The sequence below is a fragment of the Ruditapes philippinarum genome, unplaced genomic scaffold (genome assembly GCF_026571515.1).
Source record: "Ruditapes philippinarum isolate M1 unplaced genomic scaffold, ASM2657151v2 ctg2836_1_1_1_1, whole genome shotgun sequence".
Classification (NCBI taxonomy): Eukaryota; Metazoa; Mollusca; class Bivalvia; order Venerida; family Veneridae; genus Ruditapes; species Ruditapes philippinarum.
The window spans coordinates 11,474-38,748 of NW_026863722.1; the positions used below are offsets into that span (position 1 = coordinate 11,474).

The 27,275-nt window shown below is 31.9% G+C and overlaps 2 protein-coding genes across 3 annotated transcripts in view; both read right to left on the reverse strand.

Moving 5' to 3' along the window:
• Positions 1-587: 587 nt before the first annotated feature.
• The window catches only part of LOC132723135 (uncharacterized), a 150,005-nt gene continuing 123,317 nt past the window's right edge, over positions 588-27,275 (reverse strand). The window contains exon 21 of the mRNA XM_060707807.1: positions 588-984. Within this exon, the coding sequence (XP_060563790.1) occupies positions 760-984 (225 nt within the window). The 3' untranslated portion in view covers positions 588-759. The remainder of the gene's footprint in view (positions 985-27,275) is intronic.
• LOC132723131 (uncharacterized) overlaps positions 1,595-27,275 on the reverse strand; it is a 47,539-nt gene continuing 21,858 nt past the window's right edge. The window contains exons 4-16 of one of the 2 annotated variants that reach the window (XM_060707804.1): positions 24,118-24,336; positions 23,744-23,896; positions 23,528-23,576; positions 23,097-23,223; positions 21,773-21,891; positions 18,425-18,500; positions 17,664-17,775; positions 16,760-16,902; positions 11,229-11,373; positions 5,644-5,753; positions 4,002-4,143; positions 3,338-3,624; positions 1,595-1,982 (exon numbers count right to left, since the gene is read on the reverse strand). In XM_060707804.1, the coding sequence (XP_060563787.1) occupies positions 1,848-1,982; positions 3,338-3,624; positions 4,002-4,143; positions 5,644-5,753; positions 11,229-11,373; positions 16,760-16,902; positions 17,664-17,775; positions 18,425-18,500; positions 21,773-21,891; positions 23,097-23,223; positions 23,528-23,576; positions 23,744-23,896; positions 24,118-24,336 (1,817 nt within the window). In that variant the 3' untranslated portion in view covers positions 1,595-1,847. Of the gene's footprint in view, positions 1,983-2,028; positions 2,178-3,337; positions 3,625-4,001; positions 4,144-5,643; positions 5,754-11,228; positions 11,374-16,759; positions 16,903-17,663; positions 17,776-18,424; positions 18,501-21,772; positions 21,892-23,096; positions 23,224-23,527; positions 23,577-23,743; positions 23,897-24,117; positions 24,337-27,275 lie in introns of those variants that run through there. The other variant, XM_060707805.1, reaches the window with a different exon arrangement.

Below are 27,275 nucleotides of genomic sequence, written 5' to 3' on the forward strand. Positions count from 1 at the left end.
AAAGTAGTCATGGAAACTTTCCTTGTGTATGATAATACATATACACAGACATGAGTACAAACACATTATAAGAGTGGCGGGAATTGGAAGGGTTTTGCGAATTAAATCTAAATAACGTAATAGGTTATGATCATAATGGACTTTGTCATGAAGATGATCCTACATCCATTCACCTGAAGAAATATTTTAAATTAACACAATTTAATAGAAAAGATTATTATAGATTTTAATAAATAAAAATGTTTGTAGATAGCTTCACGTATGAAATTTGTCGTTCGCCTTTAATTGCCTGACACCTACATTACATGTTATTTAGCTTTATGATAAGACGTTAAGCGAACTATTTAATATTATGATTAAACGTTTCAAACAAATTATTGCATTTGAAAAAAGTATATTTGACTCATATCGTATAAACTTTATTTCTTTAAAATCTAATAATGCACCAACTGTTTAACAAAATCAAGAAAAAGCACGGCGGCTTGGCCGAAAAGTTAGCGCGTCGGACTGGTAATCAATGGATTGCTGACTGCGCGGGTTAAACCTTTTCAAACCTTTTACAAATAAATTTGTATAAACTAAAAAGCAATAATGAAACACACTTTATTCGTTTCATTCATATGGAAACAGAAAATAACGTTTAAACGTAGTAAAACATCATAAGCAAAGCATGCACGTTAATGAATAATATATTGCTCCTGTTAATATAAAATAGTAAATGAGTAATATTGTAGTTCATCTTATATCAGCATGTTTTCACTATTCAAGATGGTTGAAAAAGTCTTGCACCTCCTCTTCGTTAAATTTTGTAACGCTCTCTATCCAATCATAGAACATGCCAACGTTTGTGTAAACACCGTAGTATTTATCCACATCACATCCCCTGCCCCAGGAACTTATTCCAGTAAGAACCCATCTTGAGCTTGTTGCCATGATTAAGCCGCCTCCATTGTCCCCTTCGCAACTGTCCCCAGTTCTAGCAATCTTTAATTGAAAGAAAAACAAATAAAAACTGACAAATATAACGAACCACACACAAGTGAATGACAAAACAAAAATATTTTATTGATTTTATTTACTCAAATCGCGCTAATTATGAAAGTTTATTGTTTATAATTTTCAGCATATTTGTGTTTTTAAGTGTAATGTAATGTTTGCTAGTTAAATTTAATTTAAAAGTAAACAGAATCACCAAATTATGTTAAAGCAAATTGCATTAAAATAATAAGCATTGGAGGTTACAAGAACAAACTTGGAATATAGTTTAAGTAAAAAACACATGTAGGTCTTTGACTTGATGGGTATTGTTCCGTTCTAATGGTTCACTGCGAAATTTAGCATTACTTAAGCCGACAACTTCAATAGGAGAAAATCTTTGCACCAAGAACTGCTAAGTGTGTTCATTTAGAGGACATTAATAGAATATCTGATTGAAAATTCAGTTAGAAGAAACAAAAAGTTTTTCCTGTGTCTCTTTTAAGAAGATGGGTTATTATGATAAATTAAAGAATGTTTGCCATGGCAGCTAAACTTTCGTTAAACATTAAAATACATTAACGTCATTGTGCTTATATTCTATATTTTGCAAAGAAATAGAAAATATCGACAAATTTTGGTTCATATGCCAGATTAAATCGTTATTTTTTGTTTGCGCGTGTGTATTTTATTTATCCAAAATGTTAATGAGTGATTTGAGAAATGAATATAATTAATGTTAAACATTACTAGGCTATCAGATTAAAAACAGAATGTGTCTTATACACACTTTACCCTGTTCCATCTATTGTCTAACAATTCTAATTATTCAAAGCAAAACAGAAGTTCTCAACGTAAGAGAATGTTCGATGTTATGAAACCAAGTCTTGCAAATCTATAATACTTACATTTCTCCCCGCACAAAACATTGTGTCAGTGAGTCTATTGCGATTGTTGCCCATTGATTCAAGACACGTTTCTCTGTCCACATACGGAATATATACATCCTATAATATAAATTAGGTAAAAGTTTTAAATAACTTTACTAAAAAATATAAAAAAAAACAAGATCAACAAGGTAAGGCGACTTTCAATGAACAAAACCCCACCCCAGCCCAAAACATTGTGTCAGTGAGTCTATTGCGTTTGTCGCCCATTGATTTAAGACATGTTTCTCTATCTACATACGGAATATATACATCCTATAATTTTCAATAGGTAAATGATATAAAATGCATTTAACTAAAAAATATGAAACACAAGATCAACAAGGAATTGCGACTTTCAGTGGACGCAACCCGAGCACAAAGCATTGTGTCAGTGAGTCTATGGCGTTCGTTGCCCATTTATTCAAGACATGTTTCTCTGTTATAAAATGCATTAAACTAAAGCATATGAAAAACAAGACTTTAACTAATAAAAAAATCCTTTAAAATTCAAATTAAAATATAAAGAAGTAAGTAATTTCAATCATCATTTGATATATTACTGTGTAATTGTTGATGTTTTTGAAATTACATTTTGACATTGGCACATACACATAAGATTTGTGTTTCTATGATAGCTTTAGCTTCAGCTCTCTTTTTAATGCAAGGAACGGTTTTGTTTTGATATGAACGCAATTGTAATTAGCACTGTAGTACTTGGTTGCTGAGTTCCGTTACCTAATCGATATAATCCGATCTTCAACCCGTTCGAAAATTAATATGTTAAAATTTAATAAGCAATTGTTTTTGACATGTGCGGTACATAAATATGCATTGTTCTCATTGACATATTGAGTTGTTGCAATTTCTATACATATACGCACTCCCACCTGAATATCTCACGTTAGTCTGTTTATCACTTACCCACACCACCTTTTTGTAAAATTAATATGATAAGAGCATGTATAAGGTATACATTAATGAGCATTTTTCATAAAAGAAATTGCTGTGACGTTATTTTTTATTGGTATAATGTTAATGCAATGTTATACTAGTATATTGATTAAGTAAAACATTATATTTTTACATAAAGCTAGAATTTTCGAAACTATTTGAATTCATAATATTCACCAAGAATTATTTTTAATGCTCCTGATAAGATTAAAAACGGTAATTTGATCCCTTAAATCTTGGAAAAAATATCATAACCTTTTCTGTGATCAAAAACGTCTTTATATTTAATACATGAACAATGTAACAATATAACATCTTGCCTTTGAACTGACTGTAAGGGTCACTGAACCCCTCTTTTTCTGCTTATATAAATCATTTTAATACATTAATACATTCTAAATAAGTATCACTAACCAGTATTCGACAATAGCGGACAAAAATCTTACTCTTTGAATCTAAGTATTCATATCTTAAATAATTACCCTCAGTCTCTTCGGCATCAATCTGCCTCTTGACGTTATTGCACCGCAGCCAGCGACTTTCCCAAACACGCGACCAAAGGAGCCACCTAGAAACACCCTGTCATTGTATTCCGCCGGTTCAACACATATAGGACGTATATTATCGTTGTATTCAACCGGACTGTCCAGTTCTATCAATGCTATGTCATTATCATAAACTCCTCTGTCTTCGTAATCTGGATGAATCGTGAAACTTTGTACTGTTCTTCTTATCCCATCATTCTGAGTTCCTGTACAATCTGTTGTGCCTGAATTCATTCATTCAAATGTTCATTAAATGTTGGTTTTTTTTCTCACGTATGAAACATATATCTGTAGTATAACATATTTTCAATATATTGAAATATCAAATATTATCCCTAATCTATATTTATATTTAATGTTGTGAAAATATATGCTTTATGTTCAATAATTATTTAGAAATATATTTCTGTAATCCATTAGCTCACAAGTACTGAACAAGATGGTCCAGCTGTACTTGATTTTTGAACCTACAACACCTTGAAAAAAAACTATAAATTTTATTTTGTATGAAAGAAAGAAATTGTTTGTGACCAGTATGTACAACTTCAATATGCTTCATTTTCTTTCTTTCACTTGAATGATATAACAAAATACATTTTACCCATTAAAATTTCCACATTTTCTGCCGAAAAAGGAACACGAAATGCTGCATTAAAGTCGATGATACAGCTAGCAGCAGTTATGACGTATCGCTGGGATATCAAGGTACCACCACAATATGCTTGTTTCCTATATATTGCCTCCTTGAAATGTAAAAACTATTTAAATTTTTAGTCAATTAAGTTTCGTATTGATTTCATTTTTTAACAATAATGTTGCATGACTTTATGTTGTGCTATCTAGGGAAATACGTAACAATAAGCATGCATTATTTGCTGTTTGATAACGCGGGTAAAGTGACTTCTCTTATATGACATTTATTTGTACCAAAATTAGTTCAAATCGGCATTCTTGTGTATGCTTTTTATAATTTTGGTGTCAATTTAAAAATTCTTAAAACGGAGGAATTCCTCGAAAGCATTTTGGGAAAATATATATGAGTTACATGATGAATAAGGAAAACTAGAACATCTTTCACGCCTCTAAATTGACTCAGCATTTAATCGTCATGACTAAAAGAGATAATATGCCAAAAAGACATAATATAATGACAAAACTGAGTTAACTAAATAGATCTGTCACTTGACATTTTCAACTGCTGTTGTGAAAATAGCAAGGGGGTGTATCGGAAATAAATAAATTTATTTGTCTAAAAATTTGCCAAGCCTTTTTGCACGAGTATAACAAGCTAAAACGTTTACAGTAATTTTATGATCAACAAGAGAATAAAAGCATGCCATCATACAAGCCTCACACCAAGAGAATATATTCTTGCATAGCAGACAGGCGCTTCCGTGAGTTTTACTCATGCTTAAATTTCATCTGGCATGGGGTGTCGCATGCCATACAATTATGAATGAACAGCGTTAAAATGACTTCATTTTGGAATGGAACTATGTGCTAATGGATGATGTCATTTCGTTGATGTTATTAAAGTTGTAAATTCATATGATATTTTAAAAAAATAGTTATGGGTGTAATGACACTAATTTCCATACAAATATCAAGTAAACCATTTTAAATATCAAATGATAAGGCAGCATATGCACGAATATCTGACATATGTTTGCGGTCCAGATCGGAAAATCCGTCTCTCGGGAATCCGCCCAAGGGAGGTAAGTCAGCAAGCCTCATTACCGACCGGTAACTCGGCAAGCCTCATAACCGACCAATGAACCGCAACATAATAGCCAATCGTCACGTTTATGTGTAAACCAAAAACGTTTCATTGGCTTAGCCAACATCATTACGTTGCCTGTTGCCATAATCATCCGTCATCGATCTCGGGTTTACCATCAAGTTTAATATGTGTATCTTTGAATGTAGAGTATTGAGAGTGGCCATTATCCAAGGTCGCTTTTATCTACGTAACAGATGGCAAATCTAAAAAAGTTGACTACAATAAATTATTTATTATACTGAAAAAGACGCCTGAAATCTTTTCCCAATATCCGGTATGTATACATGTATAAAACGTTATACATTCTTACATCGAATCATCTGGGGGTATATATACATGCTCATGTGCAATGTCCTTCTTAAATCGTCCTTAAAAACATCGATTAATTGCTGAATTAAACCTTGCAATCTAAAATATTTTAAAAATAAGTTCCATCTAGGGTTATTAGTAAACAGTTACATACCCCTGTAGTTCTAAACGTAACATGCCATGGATATATTCCATGGTGTACCTCTGATCCCTTTGATATTCTTGATGAAATTATAGCCTCTTCATGAATGGATATACCGCAATCTTATATATCAACGAAATAAACAGTTTCACATTTTTATCTGATTTAATTGACATCTCTATTAAAAAGGGCATGTATTCAACTCCATCAAAATTCATTGTATTGCGATATACATAATTTATTTCAATGAAAGTTAAGATCTAAACAAGAAATACGAAAATGACACAGATTCCCATCTTAAACAGAAAATATAATATGAATGTGTATATGTATATATATTTTCATAAATTACGGTAATAACAATTTACATTGGATATAGTTGTGTTTGTGTTTTTTATTTAAATACATTTCTATTAGTCGTTTTGTAATTCACATTTTTGTAATAAAATACTGTCATTTTTGTCCATGTACATTAACATCAGGACATCTAAGACTTTGGTTCTTTGAATACTTTAATATAAATGAAAATACATGTATTGTTATACATGACATAAATCATATAGTGTGATGACTATCAGAAACCGAATTTCTTACATCATATCTGTGTGCACTGTAACACCGCACTTTGGGGTCAAACGCACTTTGGGGTCCGACCCCAAAGTGCGTTAAACTTCGCACCGCACTTTGGGGTCAAACGCACTTTGGAGTCAAAATTAAGAAGTTGACGCCAAAGTGCGTTAATATGCTACATATCAACGCACTTTGGGTTCCAGAGATCTAAAGGTGTCATCTGAGTTCTGCTTAAATACTGAGTACTGATTTATTTTCGATCTGCGACATTGAAATATTTGAGGTGGAGTTCAAGATGGCGGTCAATACTTTGATGATGCTTAAGTGATAAAAGTTTCATTAATTTTACCACTTGAAATATCTAAAAATTGTGTTCATGTAACAAAATTACGGTGGCATAAAAGTGACATTTGCATTTTTAGTTTTGCATACATATTATTTTTTAGTTTTGCATACATATTATTATTTTAGTTTTGCATTCATATTTTATTTTAGTTTTTCGTACATATTTTTTTTTGTTTTTACATATTTTAGCCTATCAAAACAGCCTTCACATCTCATAACAGCCCATAGTTGAGTATAAAACTAGCACAGTGGTTTGGTCACATTTCGGCCCATTTTTGGAATCGGCCCAGTCGTTTTCGGCCGGGCAAGTCTGGTTTCGGCCGACCCTTTTCGGCCCATTTTTTAAATTATATGTATTTTATATAATTATTGTTTTTTATTATTATTATATACTATAATATTAGTGTCTATTTGGAAAGGGCTGAAAATTGGTGATCAGTTATTATTCTGAATATGCAACACTCAACCCCACCCCCTGAGAATAGCGGGGGGGGGGGGGGCATTGACTTTAAACAAACCCGACCACTGGTAAAATCTTCGACCTGCGGGGATACTCAGATAACAACATTTCTGCCTTATGCCTCGGAACAGCGCAAACATCAAAGCACGATTCTTTTTTGACCCGCACTCCCCCGGGGGCAAGAGAGGTGGTTACAAATGACTGGTGTACAACAAAATATCTAAAACGGTCCTTATATTCCACTGATTTAGAAATAATGCTGAAAGCTAAGCTTTGCAGGGTTTTTATTGCGTCATGTAAAAATATGTACGAAAAAAAAAAAATATGTACAAAAAACTAAAATAAAATATGTATGCAAAATTAAAAACGAATATGTATGAAAAACTAAAATAAAGTATATATTCAAAACTTATATGCAAGGTGTGCCGGCTCAAGGTCGGAGGACACACCTACAGGTCAAAGGATTAAGACTTGGGTTTCATGTCCGCTCCTTATCTTCAAAACCACATAAAGGATTTTCAGGCGGTTTGTGTAAAATGTTAACCACATCGAGACAATATGCAGAACCTTTCTTTATATATATACTAAAAGTGTTGTTATTTTTTTGATACCTCCAAAATGAAAATGTTGGTATTTGCAAATGGCATTTGCAAATTGGGTACTGTAATTTACAAATGGCGAAGTGTTTAAAAATTGTGTTTTACAAATGGCGTTATTATCCAAACCGCTACTTTGTAAATTGCGTCATGTAAAAATATGTACGAAAAAAACAAAAATAAAATATGTACGAAAAAAACAAAAATAAAATATGTACGAAAAAAACAAAAATAAAATATGTACAAAAAACTAAAATAAAATATGTATGCAAAATTAAAAAACGTATATGTATGCAAAACTAAAAAAAGTATGTATTCAAAACTTAAAAAAAATACATGTATGTACGACAAACAAAAAAATATGTACGAAAAACAAAAAAAAAGTATAAAAAAATGCAAAAGTCACTTTAATGCCACCGTTCAAAATACTCTAGTACAGACATTGTGTATTCCTATTATTAAAAGATGCTGCGAAAAATGTCCCGTTTTGTCAGTCATTTACTTGAGCCATATTGAGCCCCATTTTAAATATGTTGGGAATGAAATAAAATACAGTTAATATTTTTTTCCAATGAACTATATACTCTATTGCAATGTTCTGGTGAAACATCAAGTTTTTCGATCGGACTATAAATAGTGATTTTACAAAAACATTATTAAGCTTATCAACAAACTTAAGGGTTTTTGTAAGCTCCGTAACAACCGTTCGCCAGAGGCTTTTTTTAATGGGAAATCTTACATACTTCGTTAGAAAGAGAAAACATGAATTTTATAATGTTAAAATAATGGTATCAGAGAAATGTAAGATGCTTGTTACCTGATTAAAGTAGCAATAAATGTGAGATTATTTGTCATAAAAGTAGTCAAAACAATGTAGTATTTGACTTCCATATAAAGTACTTATTCACTATAACTGTACTCATCATTGCAAAAAACCAACAGATGAAAAAGTTCGTTCACGTAATTGGCCAATGTGTATTTTTTGGATAAAATAGAAGAACATCAAAATAAAAAGGCTTTTAAGAACAACAAATAAAAGCATAATGGGCCTTTAAAACGATATTTTTAACCCTCGGGGAGGGGGGGTCGATACCCCACAATCCCCTCTATACCCCCAGTGAGAGAATTTTACATTATTCTAAAGCTCCGCTCTTAATGTGCGACTACTTAAATAGTTGATATTTTTAGGACTACTACCTAAAGCCGCATCTACACCTAGTCAAGTTTCTTATATGTCACATTTAACTAAATAAATGGTTCTTTCAACATATTATCAGGCACATTTTTTTACTGAAATGTCGTTCTAAAATTTTCCAGAATTTATACCTTTGTCTATGCTAAGATTATCATATTTCAATAAAATGTGTAAATAAAAAACGGGAAAATATTCCATTTAGCTAAAAACAATGGAGTTAATGAAAGGTGTACATTCTTTTCAAATAAATGGAAATTTGGAGAGAAAAAACATTTTAAGCTTAATAATTGATACAAATTCTTTATTAGGTGATTTATTTGGTGAAAGTTTTTCACTTACTAATCAAGACCATTCAAATCCCTATTGATTCTACTATAATCCAGGGCACATGTTTTGCGTCTTTTTAATACCTTGATTTGTGTTTTCCATTCGCTTTGACTACATTATATTATTTAAAACATTATGAACATTAATTTTCTATGACCCCAAAGTGCGGTCGTTTGCCTGATGTTTAAAAAAAATGTACCTGTTTAACGCACTTTGGGGTCGGACCCCAAAGAACGTAACGCACTTTGGGGTTGGACCCCAAAGTGCGTTTGACCCCAAAGTGCGGTGTTACAGTGCACAATATCCTGAATTTTAAAGTAACACTGTTATGATGTAATAAAGACACAAAGCAATACTCATCGCGTTATAGAGTGTCGCACTATTTAAATACAGATTTCAAATAATTTGTAGTAATTATAATTGACTGTTATTAGAAATGAACTGTCTATACAAAGTAAAACGAATATTCTTTCATTAGTCGGACATATATCTATAAATTATGTGAACTTTAATATCAATATTTGGAAAAAGGTAATAAAATGACTAAACGAATGCGCTTTAAGTAATGTAACCTACCCCGTAAATAATGTAGTTTATTTAGCACAACAACAATTTATAATTGACAAGGTGTAATTTAATCACCAACGTCACGCGACATGCGTATTCAAACCACGATTTAGATCAAAAGATTAAGAGGAACACATATTGACTTTAAGATATTAAAGAAAATCAAGATTTATTACTTTTGAAGCTTTTTGAGGCAATACTACATTTAAATTATGAGCGAAAAAAGCGTATATGAAATACGAGATGTAAACAATTAAAAAAAAAGATTGTTAAAATTACTATATAAGATACGTTGGCACAAAGGTGACATGTGTGTATCTTTATTTATCTCGTGGTCACGAAATACTATGTCGTGGCCACGAGTTACTATATCGTGGCCACGATTTACTAAGTCGTGGCCACGAGATACTTTGTCGTAGCCACGAGTTACTAAGTCGTTGGAACGAGATAGACAAGTCATGGCCACGAGATAAATAACCAATCAGAATACACTATATATATTATGAATTTTTTAAACTTAACAACTATTTTTTTACTTGCAACATTTATCTTTGAAATTTCTGAAGATATTAACTTTAAACTTGTCTTTAGGATCATATTAGAAAGTCTTAGCTTTCTCGTGGCCACGACTTAGTAACTTGTGGCCACGACATAGTATCTCGTGGCCACGAGATAAATGAAAACACACACACATGTCACCTTTGTGCCACTGTAATAAGAAGTAGATGACAATACATCATTTATTATTTTCATTCTATACTACAAATCATAATACACAAATGAACATTGTTGTAGTTAAATATAATTTTTGAAAAACGTTCAGTCGAAATCATGAACAAATCACAACAAAATAATTATTGATCGATATGTATTGATAAACACTGGTACTATGGTTTCTTTTTCATAGTGTAAAACGAGATAACCGCAACACGATCGAAATACAGACAAGGTAATTCAAAATATAACATTATTAAATATTCATCGCCAATATAAAATACACGTGTTTCAAGGGAAAATATAAACTAAATATTTACACATTTATAAAAATTGTAGATATTATGAATAATCACGCAATGTACATTCACTCATATAATTATTATCCCTTCACTAATATTAATGAAATCCCTGCTTTGAAAAAATATATAATTATACAATGTATATTATTAATGATATGTAACATAGCCTGTTTATAGCATTTTTCAATTTGCCCCCCCCCCCCACAAATCTTCCGAAAGTTTTTTTCTCTGCACCCCTTTACCTTCGTAGGCCTATCTTTAACTTTGTCGGTTTCCTATGATTTCCTATTCTGAATTCTATTTAAATTAATACCCTGTGCCCTGTCCTGTTTTTGTTTGGTATCCTGCTGGGCGTCAAGTAATTAGTTCTGTGTCGCTGGTTCGTATTTTTCATATTTAGAATACATTGTAACAAGAAAATCAACACATGTAATACTGTTCTGTAAAAAAAACCTAAACGGATAAAACAATATGAATCTAAGTTTTACAAAACCTTATAAATTGAAAATAAAAACACGTACACGAACGGAAAGACTTTACGTCTACCACCTGAAGTTTGCCTTCCTTATAACTATAGCAACCGTTTTCGTCTTCGGCCTCGCACTGGTAAACTCCCGCGTCTTTCATTCCAACGTTTAATATACGTAAGTAGTTATTAGCCATTTTCTGTCAAAGATAAAATATTTGTTTTGACCAATACAATAATGAACAATTTGTATTGTGGATAAATTATATCAAACTGTTTTGGGTGGAAATAAAAAGTAAACATAGGGCAGTCAAGACATATACCACGCAGTTGCTCTTGTTGTTACACAATGAACACAAGTGACTTTTCTCGTGTGATGTCGTGAAGGTTAAATTTAGCTTGAAAAAAGACCGTTTATTAACAGTTAGACTTTTTGCTGATTCCCTCGGTTGTCATTTAAAAAGGTGTGATTTTAAAGGTATTGAATTTATGTAAAAATAAAAAATAGTGGTGTCTATAAGATGAATTCAAAGTATGGATAAGAACATTTACATTTAACCGTTAGAAAGAAACGATATTTGTTTCGATTTCTTATTTCGTTTTGAATATGCAAATTGCTGAATAATAATAATAATAATAATAATAATTATTATTATTATTATTATTATTATTATTATTATCATTTCGCACCTTATACGACTGAACCGATGAACTTCCGGCGTTTGCACCATGGTGATAAATCATTATCCAGTTGATATTAGAAATTTACTTATTAAATTTGATCAAGTCACTTACAAAGTATAATACGTTAAATAATTATCTTTTAAGATGATATTAAGCCAAACGTACCAGTAACCGACTCAAATGTTCATTTTATTATACCTGTACAGTATATTCATACTAAATTGTAAATCAAAATAAAACTCAGATTTCTGATTATTTATACTTGGGGAATTAGTTTCTTCCGTATTTTACAAAAAAGGTAAATCAAATTTTGATTATTTGTTGATATCTGTAGTTTTTCAACACTAGCATGTACTGGGGGAAAGATACAAAATCAAACCCAGGTCAAATAAGTGTCATATCAGCTGAAATATCGAATATTTTCTTTGCCCTGGTAATTTCTTTACTAAAAACACGATTTTATCAGGTGTGCGGTCCAATGCCGTTAATACAATGATATAAAATATCCTTTTTTTTTTAAAAAAAAATGGTGATTCAGAATTACAATATATAAGGTACGCAATAGTTGTTTCATTGTATTATTCTCTAGTAAGATGTTTTAATTGCATATGAGCCGCGTCACGACAAAACCAACATAGTGGGTTTGCGACCAGCATGGATCCAGAACAGACTGCGCCTCCGCGCAGTCTGATCAGGATCCATGCTAACCGCTTACCAACTCTATCACAAGAAGATGAACTGATAGCGAACAACATGGATCCTGATCAGACTGAGCGGAGGCGCAGGCTGGTCTGGAAACATGCTGGTCGCAAACCCACAATGTTGGTTTTGTCGTGACACGGCTCATATATAGTTGTGTCAATTTTGTATGTTATATATAAGAGCATGTACTCGAAATTGCATTACGTTGGGAGGAGAGAGTCTGACATTCACACTTTTGATTTAAAGTGGCTATCCCATGGTACTTTTAGATTTATAGACACATTAAAGTTCATGAATAGAAATAAATGGATTAAAAGAAAGTTAACAACTTCTACTACTATATCCACATAAACCCATTTGAAAGCATTGTGGGACAGACAGTGTTCATGAGCTAGATAAGCCAATTACTTCTGCTGAATTAAGATTATAAAGAAGAATAAAACTTGTGGCATGGATAGTTTGATAAACGATATACTCTTTTCTCATATGGTTGATATGTTTAATGCTATTCTAAATTCCTGACATTTTTGGATGAAAAATGTGGAGCCGTGTGACTGCGTAACGTTTACACTTGTAATTGAACATTTTTACAGGAATATTGAATAAGCGGCTAAGCGATTGGTCAGAAATTTATAACGCTATTAGTGACAGGCAATTCGGCTTACGCACGCGTCCTTCATCAATTGATGCTGTATTGTTTTAAATGCTTCATAAAAGGTTTTATGAATAGTAAAGGAAATGTATTCACATGTTAAAGTTTGTGTTAAAAGTTGTGTAATTCATATTCGGAATCCAACGAATGTGCTGTAGGCCTAAAAAAGGAGAGGTTATGTCCTCTTTGATGTTCTCCTTAATTATCGTTTCCTTGAACTATTTTTGCAAGAAAAAGATGACAGTGGTTTATCACTAGATGAGTCATACTTTTGTTATTTGAAGACGACATGGTTATTTTAGGCGATACAGTTAGCGACCTACAAAATAGCCTTAACTTGCATATTGTTAAGGGTCTGGAGGTGATAACTTTGAAGACGAAGGTTATTGTGTTAAGAAAAAGAGGCTCTATTACACATGATGAATAATTTGCAAACTCTTTGACGCCTTTGTTACAGCTTCTCTCAATTGTGGGTGTGAAATGTGTCGTTTAATTAAATCGAAAGAAATTGAACGTAACCATTTAAAATTTTGTAAATATCTTTTGAATGTTAAAAGAATTTGTAGTAATGTGGGTGTTTATGGAAAATTGGACGTACCATTAAATTCTGGTGTGAAAAAGTTGCGTCTTCTATTATATTGTTAGCAAAAATGTATAAATATTTTGTAAATGTACGGTTTATAGAAATAACTGGGCAAGTTAAGGACGTTTTGGGGAGTTTTCATAAAGACATATAGGCAAAATTAAAACTGTTCTACAGAATTTCTTTAAACTTGGCATGTTGTTAGAATATGATAACAGAAACATTTAAATAAAAAAAAATTGGTTTTTGAGTTGTCTGCCTCTGAATCAGAATTTTCTACTTATTTGAGGTCATTTAAAGGGCAGAGAACTTATACGTAAATGAATTTTTGTTTTTACTTCTGGATAATATTTTTTATTTATTGTTGAATACAACACAAAATTTCATAATTATAAGCAACTCCTTTTATCGGTTCTGTTATTTTTTCAATGAAAAGAATGGTACTTTAAATTCATAAAAATAGCTGAATTTTTAAGAAGTGGGGAAAAAAATATCCACTCTAAATTTGTTTTTGAAATTTGGCATACTGAATAAGAAGGTAGGCTTCATGAAAATATGAAAAAATGTATTGTTTCGCTTCATTGTAAATAATATGCCCTTGAATTCAACGAAAATTCAACGAATTCCATTCCAAAGGCAGATAACTCGAAAATGAGAACGGTCACCCCAAATTTGTTTTCTGTTTAAAATGTTTCTGTTATCATATTCTAATAACTTGCCAAGTTTAAAGAAATTCTATTGAACAGTTTAAATTTTGCCGACATGTCTATATGAAAACTCCTGAACATGTAAAAAACCTTTTAGATTGTTATGATTTTTCATATGTTTGGAACAATCAATTCTGTGTTGACTTAAATAAGTTCAATCTTGTTTTTACAGAAAGAGTAATTATAGATACTTTTAAAACTGGCAACAATGGCTACAGGGATGCGGAACATTGGTTGTATACAAACATTATAAAATTTCATAAGGGTTTGAAAAATATTTCGATATATTGCCATTTAAATTTAGAAGCATTCTGTCTAAGCTTAGACTATCATCGAACAAGTTAGTCATTGAAACCGGTCGATACGCTAGAAATAGAGTAGAAAGAAATGTGCGATATTGTTTATTTTGTAACAATAGAGATATTGAATACTAATATCATTTTGTCATGGTATGTGCAGTATAAGCTTATATAAGGAAACAATTCATTAAAGAATATTTTATAAAAGTGTAATGAAGTTTATAGAGCTTTTGAATAGTGATAATTGTGTTACTGTTGTAAAGCTGGCAAAATTCATATATAACGCATTAAGAAAGTCTTGAAATTGCAAATTTGAAACATAAAACTTGTCTTTTTAACAAGAAAATGTGAGTTGCCTTATTCATCCTCCTTAAAATATCTTTATTTTTGTGATAAAAATGTGATTATTGTTAGAACTTTATTCGATCACTTGACAGATATGTGTTGGTTTATATAGACCTTTTTACGACGCGGTCCGTTGCTATGAAAAATTTACCGGAAGTAGTATTTTTCGTGCATGCGCAATTTGCGTAGGGCAAAAAAGCCTTGCCTTAAATAGAAATGTAGTTGAAATTCATAGAAAATTCTGAGTTAGGTTAAGGTATAAATTAGAAAATCATATTAAATAGCTTTTTACAGAAACACAAAAAATGCCTTTATAGCCTTTGTGGCAAAGATTGCCCAAAAAGGCATGGAAAAGACGAGTGTTTAAGAATTCCCCCTTACCCATCACGTGCCTGAAATTGAGATTGTTGGTGTAAAAAAATGTAGAACAATATATATTATCAAATAAAAAAGTCAATTTAATTGTTGTTGAAATTGTCCATATAAAACTATTTTTATAACATATAATATATAACATTTCTATATGAATTTTATAACATTTAAAATCGAGGTTAATTATCATTCTGAAAAAGAAAAGTCGGAACACGTGATATAATGCTTTTTAGTTTTCAGTTTAGATAATTTTATCCTTTATCCGACTTGACTGAGATGCCAAACAGAAATTTTTGAAGTCACATATATATTTAAATAAATTTTTAAACTCTTGAGAAGTTAGGATGGGTGGTGGAATAACACACATTTTATCCGATTTCTTGTAACACATGAGTGCACGTCACGTACACTATTTATCACTTCACAAAATCAATAAACATTGATGAGATTGGTATAAATAAAAGTTACTAAAATTACGATTTATCATGTTCATAGTTTTAAGTAATTAACTATGCCATGGTACTTAAATGACCCGGTTGAATGGAATGATATTATAACTAGCTGGCAAATAACAACCGGTCACGTGTCATCTGTTCGAGACTTGCCGCCTGGTCAATCCACTTTCAAAGGAATACCAATGGTGTAATATTATGTAATACATGGGTAATAAAATGTGATCTTTAACACCCTGGTGTTTTAATTTAGATTACTGATGAAAAAGTCACCTAATGATAGCTTGAACATAGGACTTTTGGTCGTTGAATTTTAAGTCCTGCTAATTTTGTATATCTGTTATAAATATCAATTCACGTTTTAAGTACTTACCGCTTTAATTCATCCCAAAATTTATTTTTTTCTGGGTGACATAACTTGAAATCACGCCTTTTAAAACCTTTTAGTACGCTAAAATGTATTCTATCGTTTTTGCGCTTTTGCCCAACGCAGAATGCGCATGCGCGAAATGCAACATGCGTTGCCATGGAAAAATCGTAATTTTCTGTATGTCTGTCTGTTAACTACAAGTGACGCTTTTCAATTAATGAAATGTCAAGATAAATATATATGCTATTTAATTTCCATATATATACAGATCTGTAATTTAAATTTTACTCATTTCGCATTTCTTACAATCTATTAAAGATTGAACTAAACAATTAGAAAACAGGAAATTATTAAATGATTAATATTTGCCCACGTATGGAAAAACGTATTAAATTGATTTAAAAAAAAATGTAAACATACCTTGATTCTATCATCCTTGTCATAATCAATGTAAACTCCATCTTTCTTCCATCTAACTGCTTTGGCCCGATGGTCCACGTGGCATATAAGTAAAGCCATTTCATTTATCTTTTTGTTCTCTGCCTGAGGTCCAGGGAATATTTCTGGTAAATTTGAATATGAATTTGACAATGTCAAAACTGTCAAAAATTACTAAATTGGACAATCTTATCTTATAAACGTCACAATAATTCAAACAGATGATGTACAAGAGTGGGGGACAAGTACAGTTTATTATCTATCATATTAAACCACAGTTTACTAGGAATCTACGAGAAAAGAGACCATATTGCTTAAGCAACAATTCAAATTATATTGAATGACACTTTTAACAGTCACATAAAAAGGGAAAATGAGACCTTAACAAACGCCCAAAACGGCAAAATTGAAAATGGAGCAGGTTTGACTGAGTATGTCCTTAGAAAATATAGGAAAGTGCTACCGCAATCGCCCGTAAAACCTGCTTAATTGTGAGTTTTAAACCTTATCTACCGGTTTTAAAAGATAAATTTAGCGATTCGATTAAATGATGATATTCCCCACCCAGTCGGCCAGTTAGATTTAATTATACCGCTGAGTATTAAGTTTAAACTTACTTTTTATAAAGTATATAACAATAAGGATGCTAATTTTACTAACCCTGGTTTTCTGTCTCTGTCATGGTGCAGTGTTTACACGCAAATATATATATTTTTTATACAATTTGTCTTTGCAATTGGTAAATTTTATTGTAAATTTAGATCACATCTGTTGTTAGTTTCTTATAAAACTACTGTTTATCTTTTCTTTGATAAATTTGCATCTATGTTTTTTCAATTTGTAATACATTAAATCATTTGTTGTGTTGCTAATGTTTTAAACTTACTGACGTTACAATCCTCTGCAATCCTATACTCAAACGTGTGTTCCGCTGATCCACCAGAGCTTGTCGCAAAACATGAATATTGTCCCACCAATGCGTCCGAAAACTCATCAATCTTAAACATTTACACAGTGAAGTTGAAAATATATGATTTGGGAATCGGGACAAAACTGACTCATCTCCGGTTCATGTTGTGGATTCTCAGTACCATACACAAAATGCTACTGCTGTATGCAGTTCCATTTTGATAAGCTACATTTTGAGATATTACTTTCTTAATATACAAATTTTCATCCCTGCTTGTACGACATCAAAATTGATTATGCCGTTATCCGTATACATGTAAAATCTTCCTTTCATTAGGAATAATTTACTGGAAAAATCAAGGTCTGCGGAACCAGTTTTGACCACCCAATATAAGATGGATTTTCACTGAGGATTTTTTCTGATTATTCCAGATAAAGGGGAATTATAAAGAAGGCTGAATTCTGACTCAATCGCATTTTCAGTTAAAATGAAAAACCTTATCCTCTCTATTCGGTCAACAATCAAAAAGAAGAAATTAGTATCTAATATAAAGTTTTTTGATATTTACAATTTCATTAGCAGTAAATGTATATATTATATATACTCGAATGAGAAAAAGATGGGGTTTTTATCATTAAGAATGAATTTATCTTGATATAGTCGAAATAGTTACAGTAACATATCTGTAAACAAATTCACATAATTCAAATAAAAATGCTAGAACGTTCATAACGCACCTGTAATACTCCACCTGGATGAGTTCCAAATCCTGTCTTGTCATTGTACGGCTCTATCAATCTTCCTTTTATTGACCTAGTAGAAATAAAACCTACTTAACAATTGACAATTGACATATAGGACGGACATTTTCTATTCCCCTTAAACTATCAACATTAAGACGTCATGTTTATTCTAATTTACCTAATATTTTTTAAAAAAGAACGCTAAATGCAATATTCTTTATGTATTTTTGTATTTTTTAAAATTTATTTGGCAACTTTCCAAAATTTCGAAAACTTATGGAACACTTTAATGTATTGGCAACTTATGGGCAAGTGTTCGGAAAAGTATGGCCACTTTTTCTATAAAAAAAACTTTGCTTACTACATAAAGAAAAATAAAACTTTTGTGGGTTCACATCTTTTTTATTTTATGATGGTCATGAAACAATTGAACAACACATTATGAAACAAATGAATACCATTACATGAAACACTTGAACAACATAGGAAATATTTGTATAAATAATCATAGTTTCATACATGCAAGTCATACATCGACATGTGATTAATTTTACCTTGATTGGCAGAACAAATTGCACATTATGTATGTCTCTAGTGTTGAAGTACAACTGTCCATATACATGTTTGAACAACTCACTGACGTATTTGTCATTTGGATTGTAACGTTTCGGTTCACGTTGAAAGGTAGTTGTAAACACAGGCTCTAGATCCTTTACTTGACGCTTATGTAACTAAACTGAATAAACAGCAATCCCCCATTTGAAATCCGACTTTGATTTACAGTAAAGGATCTGGTATTGTTTTTGAGTCTTCATATTAATATCAACATCAATTCTATTCACACGAAAATGATAAAGAGATGACTTTGATTTTTGTATGGCTAATTATCCACATTTAAATGGAGACGTACCCCATGCAACATCTAATGAGGTATATGTTTCTCAGTGAATTAGATTCGCTAGAGCTTATCGAAACGTAAAGGGTTTCAACGAGCGTAATATTTTCATTACTAGCAAGCTTCTTAAGCAGGGCATCACTATCATAAATTACACAAATATTTTACCAAAATTTAACAATCGTAATTTTGATTTAATTTCGAGTTCAATAGTGATTTAAAATCACTTCTGCTACAAGGGATTAGATAGCCTGAATTTAAGACGATTTTTTTCTGCTGTTTTTACTTAAATCATTAAATGTTTTATTAAAAGAGGTTATGACCTATTGTTTTATGACATACTGCATGCTTAGTGTTCAACTCTTTTACAGTTGAACACTTTTGCATTTATCTACATGATTTGTTGATGGTTGCTTATATAACGTGTATTTATTTCATCTTTTTATTTAATTTTGTTGTGATTGATGCTTCAGAGGGATCACTTTGTTTCCATCTTTTTGTACTTATTTAACATATTGTAACCATAACAACTATTAGAATTTTTCTTGGCGGGGATTCATGCTATTTACAACGTCTTGTTTAAAGGAGCACGGTGGGGCTAAGAGTGAGGTTTGGTGCACCATTAACCTGTTTTTACTCCCCAGCAGTACCTATGCTGGTCCACGTTCCAAGGCGGTGCCCCTCTGTGTTTCTCAGATGTCTGTATTTGTTGTTTAATACTGTTTGGGTAACACTTTTGTTTGAGTTTCTTGTTTGGCTCTCGTCTATAGTAAGTATCTTCCCTTTCTTTGTTTTCTTCAATTTCCTTGTCAGTTACTGTTGTTTGTTATTGAGTGTCACTTTAATGATTGGCATGTTAGTGCTCTGCCGTGAGTCCTGTCCTGACTTTGTTTGGGGTCCTCCTGGACTCCTGCCACCGGTTCTTGTTGCTGGGTTGCGTGGGGGTTGTGTTCATTGAACACTGTCTGTCCTTGTTGAACGTTTTTCCATATCTGATGTTCACATCTTTAACACTTTTTTATTGCGATTACGCCAGTTCTGTGTAAGACAATCAGATACTCGCTGTTTTAATTTAGTACTTGTCATAAAGTGATATCACCCAAAGTTTGAAACATCGGTGCGAACCAAAAACCAAAGTTAAAAAGAGTTTATCGAATCTGATGCCCTTGTACGTCATCCTACGTCATATACGTCTTTGTGCATCAGATAACAGTTTTTAGGGTATTTGTGATTCTGCATTGGCAGCAATTTACACCAATATTTTACAAGTCTGGTAACATTATGATTATCATATAATGGTAAACGACCGCGTTCGCTTAGGCGCAACATCTTATTGGTTGTTTTATGAACATCTTAAAAAATGCTTATCTACTGCACAACCTTTTCTATCTCCAACGTTTCGAGGGATTAAACCCTTCTTTTTCAAGGAGTTTCTGTTTATTTTTATACATCACATATTTATCTTCTTATATGTTTTATCTTACACTATGTTATGTATACAGATAATGACGTCGTTGACGTCAACAATTAAAATACGCAAAACACGATGATGAAATTTTCCGTCAAAATTGTTCCACTGAATAACGTTGTCCCCCTTATTCACTGTTAGTTATAATATTACATACATAGCAAGTAAAGTGAAACTTATTTCATTGTATTCATTGAAAATACATTAATAATAAAAAATAATAATGATCATAAAAATAAAATTGATAATGATTATAATGATAATAATATTTAAAATATGCTTACAGTACTTTATTTGAACTCTCTAATAATATCGGAGTATTTCAATCCCTATATCTCTAATCCATACTAAAGTATAACTTTAACCATTAAATCAAACAGTTAAGAACATTCCTAATAATCAAAATATCCAAACTGTCTTTTATATACACTTATACAGTATACAGATTTTGTTGTTTGTGACGCCAATTTATACAGAGCTATTACGCATGACAATTTAAGGGTGGAAAGGGGTTCCATATATTTATACTGATGAAGTGTTGATTGAGATATCCAAAAATTTTAATATCTCTAAGTATTTTGAAGGACCAGAATACTTTTATAACTGTCTTACCTTAATTGACACTAATGCCGATAATTTCACAAAAAACCTTAGATGCCTTTTCAAAATTCAATTTTATTAAGTTCTCCCATTCGATCCCACTTCGGTTCGGTCCGTATAGTTTACGAGAATTATTATAAAGTATATAACTAATGTTTGCATAACTCTACACTAGCGTAATGTATATGTTCTCGACACATCCGCAATAGCACAGTCGGTTAAGTGGTTATCTCATATATGAAAAAATTTGTGGTTCGATCCCTACTTTTCCCATTGTTTTTGGACGGTTTGTTCAAATCTTAGTCTTTCGTCCGTCCTTTTGATTCCTTATTTAGCTTTTAATAAACAACTAAAAAACCTATAATGATTCTTCTCTTACCAATTATATTCTACCTGCTCTCCATATGGCACTTCAACTTTACATTCTTCTACGTGACTTTCACCCCTCTTTATCGTTCGGTCCACGGGTGCACTAATGAATCTCACCAGAAATTCACCCTTGCAAAATGAATATTGATTTAAACGCACTTAAAAGGCATGTAAAATAAAATAAATAAAAATAAAAAGAATATTTGTCTGCGCCAAATCTAATTGATTTAAGAAGTGAAATGAGTTCTTATTGTTTTCACTATTATCCAAATTTAGTAACAACTTAAAAATTTTGTGAGGGGAACTAAACTATTCAAAGTTTGGTTGAGGAAATATCCTTAGAGAGTTTGTTTGTTTGTTTGATTGGGTTTTACGTCACACCGACACAGTGTAGGTCATTTAACGACGCTCAAGCTTTACTGGTGGAGGAAGAACCCAGGTTCCCTATTGTGTATTATTTCAGGCACGAACGGGCACCTGATTGGAACCATCAACGTTCCGTAAGCTAGCTGGATAGCTTCCTCATATGAAAGAATTCAAAGTCCCTGTCGGGATTCGAACCCACAGCGGTGAGGGGCAAGTTGTTTGAAGTCAACGACCTTAACCACTCGGCCACGGACGCCCCTAACCTTGGAGAGAATAAACTTATAAATGGGGTCACTGAGTTAAACTGTATAAGCAGACATATTGCATGAATAAAAACGTGTATTTGAACAAGAAAATGAGTATTTAGATAGAATCGAACGTTATACAAAAATGGCGATTTGGTTAGCTTGCACCAACCGGCTGCTGTACATTGAGCGAGCCTGCAAAATTATCAATTCCGCCATTTTGAAAAAGGCACATAACAATTTTACTTGTTAAAATGGCTTCATATTTTGATAGTGAACATATAAACCAATTTGAAGAGAAAAATTAAAGTTACAGTTGCTGAGAAAATGCACCTAAAAATGTTAATAAAGGAGGGAGGACAAGTTTGCAAAAACTAATTTTAGGTGTATGTGCATTCATTTATGACAATAAACATGTATACCAAGTTTGATGTGAAAAGCTTCGGTAGTGTCCGAATGAATTGCCGTAAATAACAAGTAAACCAACGCCAATACCATCGCTGAAGAGAGAGTCATGACAATAACGCCACGTTTCCTCGGAAAATGGAGATAAATATGGAACAAATACGGCCAGGTTACGGGAATCAGCAATTTTCAACGAACGAAGTATATTTCAATGACAATGGTTAACATAAAATTACGATATCAAAATGAATTTAGGAAGAGCATCGTTTACATCAAGCAAACTCTCATTCATCCATTTAAATACTGCATTTTTCTTACATCTCTTTGTGAACAGTCGTCTCCTTTGAAATCTTTAGGACAGTAACATTTCTCCGTAGAACGATTCTTTATACATGTTCCGCCATTTTGGCATATATTTATATCACAATATGTTCCTCGAATACATCTAAAATATCATAAATAGTCATATTTAAACAAAAATGAACGTGAAATATTTGTCATGTCATTGTTATATTAACAATGTTTATTTGACATCGAATCTTATGTGCGTTGCAGTGATTAATTCAAAAATGTCAAAGTTGAAACTTCATAAGCTTATAAAAGTATTTCATAATCTTACTTCCTTTAGATTCTTGTCTACAGATTTCAAATAAAAGGAAAACAGCGTCTATAGTTCGTATTTCTTTTTAAATACACACATATTAAAAGGAAATATCATTTTCCACATAATTTAATTTAAAGTTACATACTTTTCAGTGTTGTCCTGAATGCATTCCATTTTGTCTTTGCATATACATTCTAAAATAAATTATTCGTTTGTTTAATTGGTTAACGAAAGAAGAACATTCCAAATGCTTCATAAATGACAAGTTAATTGGTAAAACTGGTGAAGTGTAACTCTGTGTGATAGAAATAAATTTTAATTATTTGAAATGACATAAAAGAAAAAAGAAATTTTTAGTTACCTGTATCTGGTACAAATGTAATCTTTGCCTGAAAATTCTTAAGGGCTAATGATTCATCTGTTTTAAGTTCTAGGCGAAGTGAGTTGCCCCTTGTGATGAACGTTTGCCTATGTTTATTTTTTCCGCAAGATTGTCCGTTAAGAAAAGATGTCTCTGGAAAATATATGATATAAATTTCAGAAATATTATTACGATTAAAAAAAGTTATGGTTGAGAGACTGTTCAATAATATAAGTATCAATTAATTCATGAGTGTCTGTTACAAATTATGTAAATTTGCACGGAAACATTTTTGGAACATAAGTCACTTTTTTATTAATATTGCATTCAATCTGTTATATATAGTGAAAAACAAAACACTAAAATTGAAATACCTTCTCTGTCTTCTGTCGAAAGCAAAAGATTCACCGAATCAAAGATACAGTAATCTGAGTTTTCCACATCGAAATAGTCGAATTTTATCTGTACAACATGACGAGGAAGATTATCATTACATACCGCGACTGCCATTTTTTTGTATTTTTTGTATTTTGATTCTGTGCATAAGTTGATGCCATTCTCTGTGTTGTTTCCTTTGAACGAACCATCAATGTCTGAAAAAAGAATTAAAAATGATTATCATAAAAATAATGAACAATTGTAGAAAACGCTAAATTAAGATCTGCAATTAAAGACTGTTTTATTAAGTTACCATGTTTATTTAATGGATACAATAATTGCATAATCTTGATAAATTTGTGTTTAATTTCAATTGTACATGTGTGCGCGCGCGTGTGTGTATGTGTGTGTGCGTGCGCGTGAGTGTGTGTATGTTCAAGCAATCATGCATAGTGAAAAGTCACTTAGCCTGAAATTATATGAATGTTTGCAGGACACACTGCATTATCAATATAATACTGATTAGAACTTAAACAATTGTGTTGAATTATTTTGGAATTTCGTCTTCTGCCTTCCTTTATCCCTTGTAGATGATTTTCTTACTGTTCATACTACTCTGTCTTCCTTAGAGGCATTTAAGTACTTTTAATTGTTACTGAGTTTACTTTTACATTTATCTACATAATCATTTCTGTGGTTAACTTATTTCACATTTTGTAACCACAAAACATGTTGGAAGTAGGAGTAAGGTTTGGTGCACCAATGCATTAATGAAACTCCCCAGGAGTGCATTAGCTGCTGACCATTCAATTTGGTGCAATTCTGTGTTCTGTGTTCCGATAGAAAGAAATTCAAACTTTTTGATATATACATAACTTATAATATGACTGTGTGCAATACGCTTGATCGGGCTTTTAGAGAAATTTATTTGCCCGCCATAGAGATAACATTATTTTAATAGACTAATATAGGAGTTTTCGTGTCCTGAATGTATCTTTGGAACCTGTGGAAGGAAGGAGACTTATTGGCACAAATGCTTACTATAATGAGACGATTACTTCATGTGACGACCTTTCGCAGGTCAATGGCAATATCACACTTAGTCATTTTGTATCAATATCATTTATCCATAGCTTAGATATCTAATATGTAGCATCAACATAAGTATTTCTACAAATGTAATAAAAATCATGAATTTAGGATTAAAATTGTTTCATGTCCCGGCCCCTGGAATTCATTTGCTTAAACTAGAGAAAGGTATAGAAAATGAGAAATGATAATAAAGATCAAAAAGTAAGTAGGGTGAGGTTCACAGAACACAGCACCGACACAATCTAGCCATAACAGCAGGATGCACAGAAGGTACAGAAGGTACAGAACCAAAATTGGGAGAGGACACAACAGAGGCATAAGGAGGGAAGGGACATTTAATAAGTAAAATGATTTTTATATAGGGGTCCATATGGAAAGTTTAGGGACAATTGGTGTAAGGAAAATGGGTAGAAAGGGGCGGGCAAAAATGGTATACGAGTGAAAATTGAACGAAATAACGTTAACGACAAATAAACAAATCAAGAAATCACAAAAAGTTAAATCATTTAAAACATGTAACAATATGAAGGATCGCATAGAGGTACCTCCTTAGAATGGTAAGTAATAACACCACTGGAGAGTTTAAACCGGTTTTAGTCGTGCAAAACCTTACTCTTAGCCCCAATATGTTCCTCTAGGACGAGACAGTGTAAATGAAATGAATACCCGCGAAGTGAAATTCTAACAGTTGCCCTGGTTACGTTACAGGAAATAAATAATTACGCATGAACGATACTGTAAATATGCACAGAAAGGTACAGCCTAATTTCTATAACAGAAATACTCGATCCATGAACGGAATATGAGGAAACCTACAAGGGTAGGCCAAGCAAGACGGAAGACAGGCGAAAATTAAAACAACTCAGATGCAATTAGAAGAGGAGAGATAGCGTCTATATGTTAAAGGGTTAAACACCAAATATGCGGTATACCTTAACATATAAGGGTCATAGCCTATTTTAATAAACATTCTGATGATTTTGAGACTGCAGAAAAAATACTATGACCCATTAACCTGTGAAGTTATTAAACAACATATCCATAAAATTAGAATTGCTTATACCCAATCATAAATGGGTTTTTAAATTACAATCAAATTATGATGGTAGAAATTTTTAAGATATTTAAGAAATTTATGATAGCGATATCAGAAAGTTTGCCAGTTATAGATTGCGTTTATCAAAATCATCCACACGACTGCAAGCCCTAGCAAATCTATTTTACAGAGAAAAATGCACACAATATGATGATGCATCTAAATGTGAATAGTTATTAAAATCAAAATTAACTCTTTAAAGCATATCTTTTTTTTCTATTGATTTATACAATGCTTCTATATTTGGCGTAAAGCATTACCTTGCAAAGCTTTATAACGGTTTTATGAATCATGCACTTCGAAACAGCCTTGGAGGTCAAATAGTATCTAAGGATATTTAAATTTTAACATTTTTCAGACAAGCTTCTTGATTTGGTTTCTACCCTGATTAATTACATGGACAAATTTAAATTAGGGCGAATATTGCTTCGCCTTTGTGTTGCTCTTGTAAAAGTTTGTAATAACAATGTATGATACAAATTCTGCGGATGTTGGTTCATTAGAACTTTTGTGATATTTATTCTTAATGTCAGACTGTTTAAATGTTTCTTATTATCACACTGTTTGGGTCATACAAGGTTTAGATTAACAAACATGAAGCAGTTTACATCCTGCTTATGAGTCTTGATGACTATCAAACGTCAACATGCTATTAAGCTATTAACAATACATTGGTGCTGAAACCCTTTATTTACATTCATCACTCAAGATTTCATTTACATCACTTTAAACCTTTTAAGACACCACACCACCAGTTTGGTAAGATGCAGTTTACAGAAACAAAAAAGGAAAATTATGCTAACATCATAGTTTTGTTCTTATTTTGTCTTTCAAAAATATGAATAATCAACTGTCAATTATGCAGTTTTTATTTTTATCTTAATCTAAAAGAGCAAACAAACAAGACACATAGACACTACACAATACACAAAATAATGAACATTTTCTCGAAAAAATAAAAAGAGT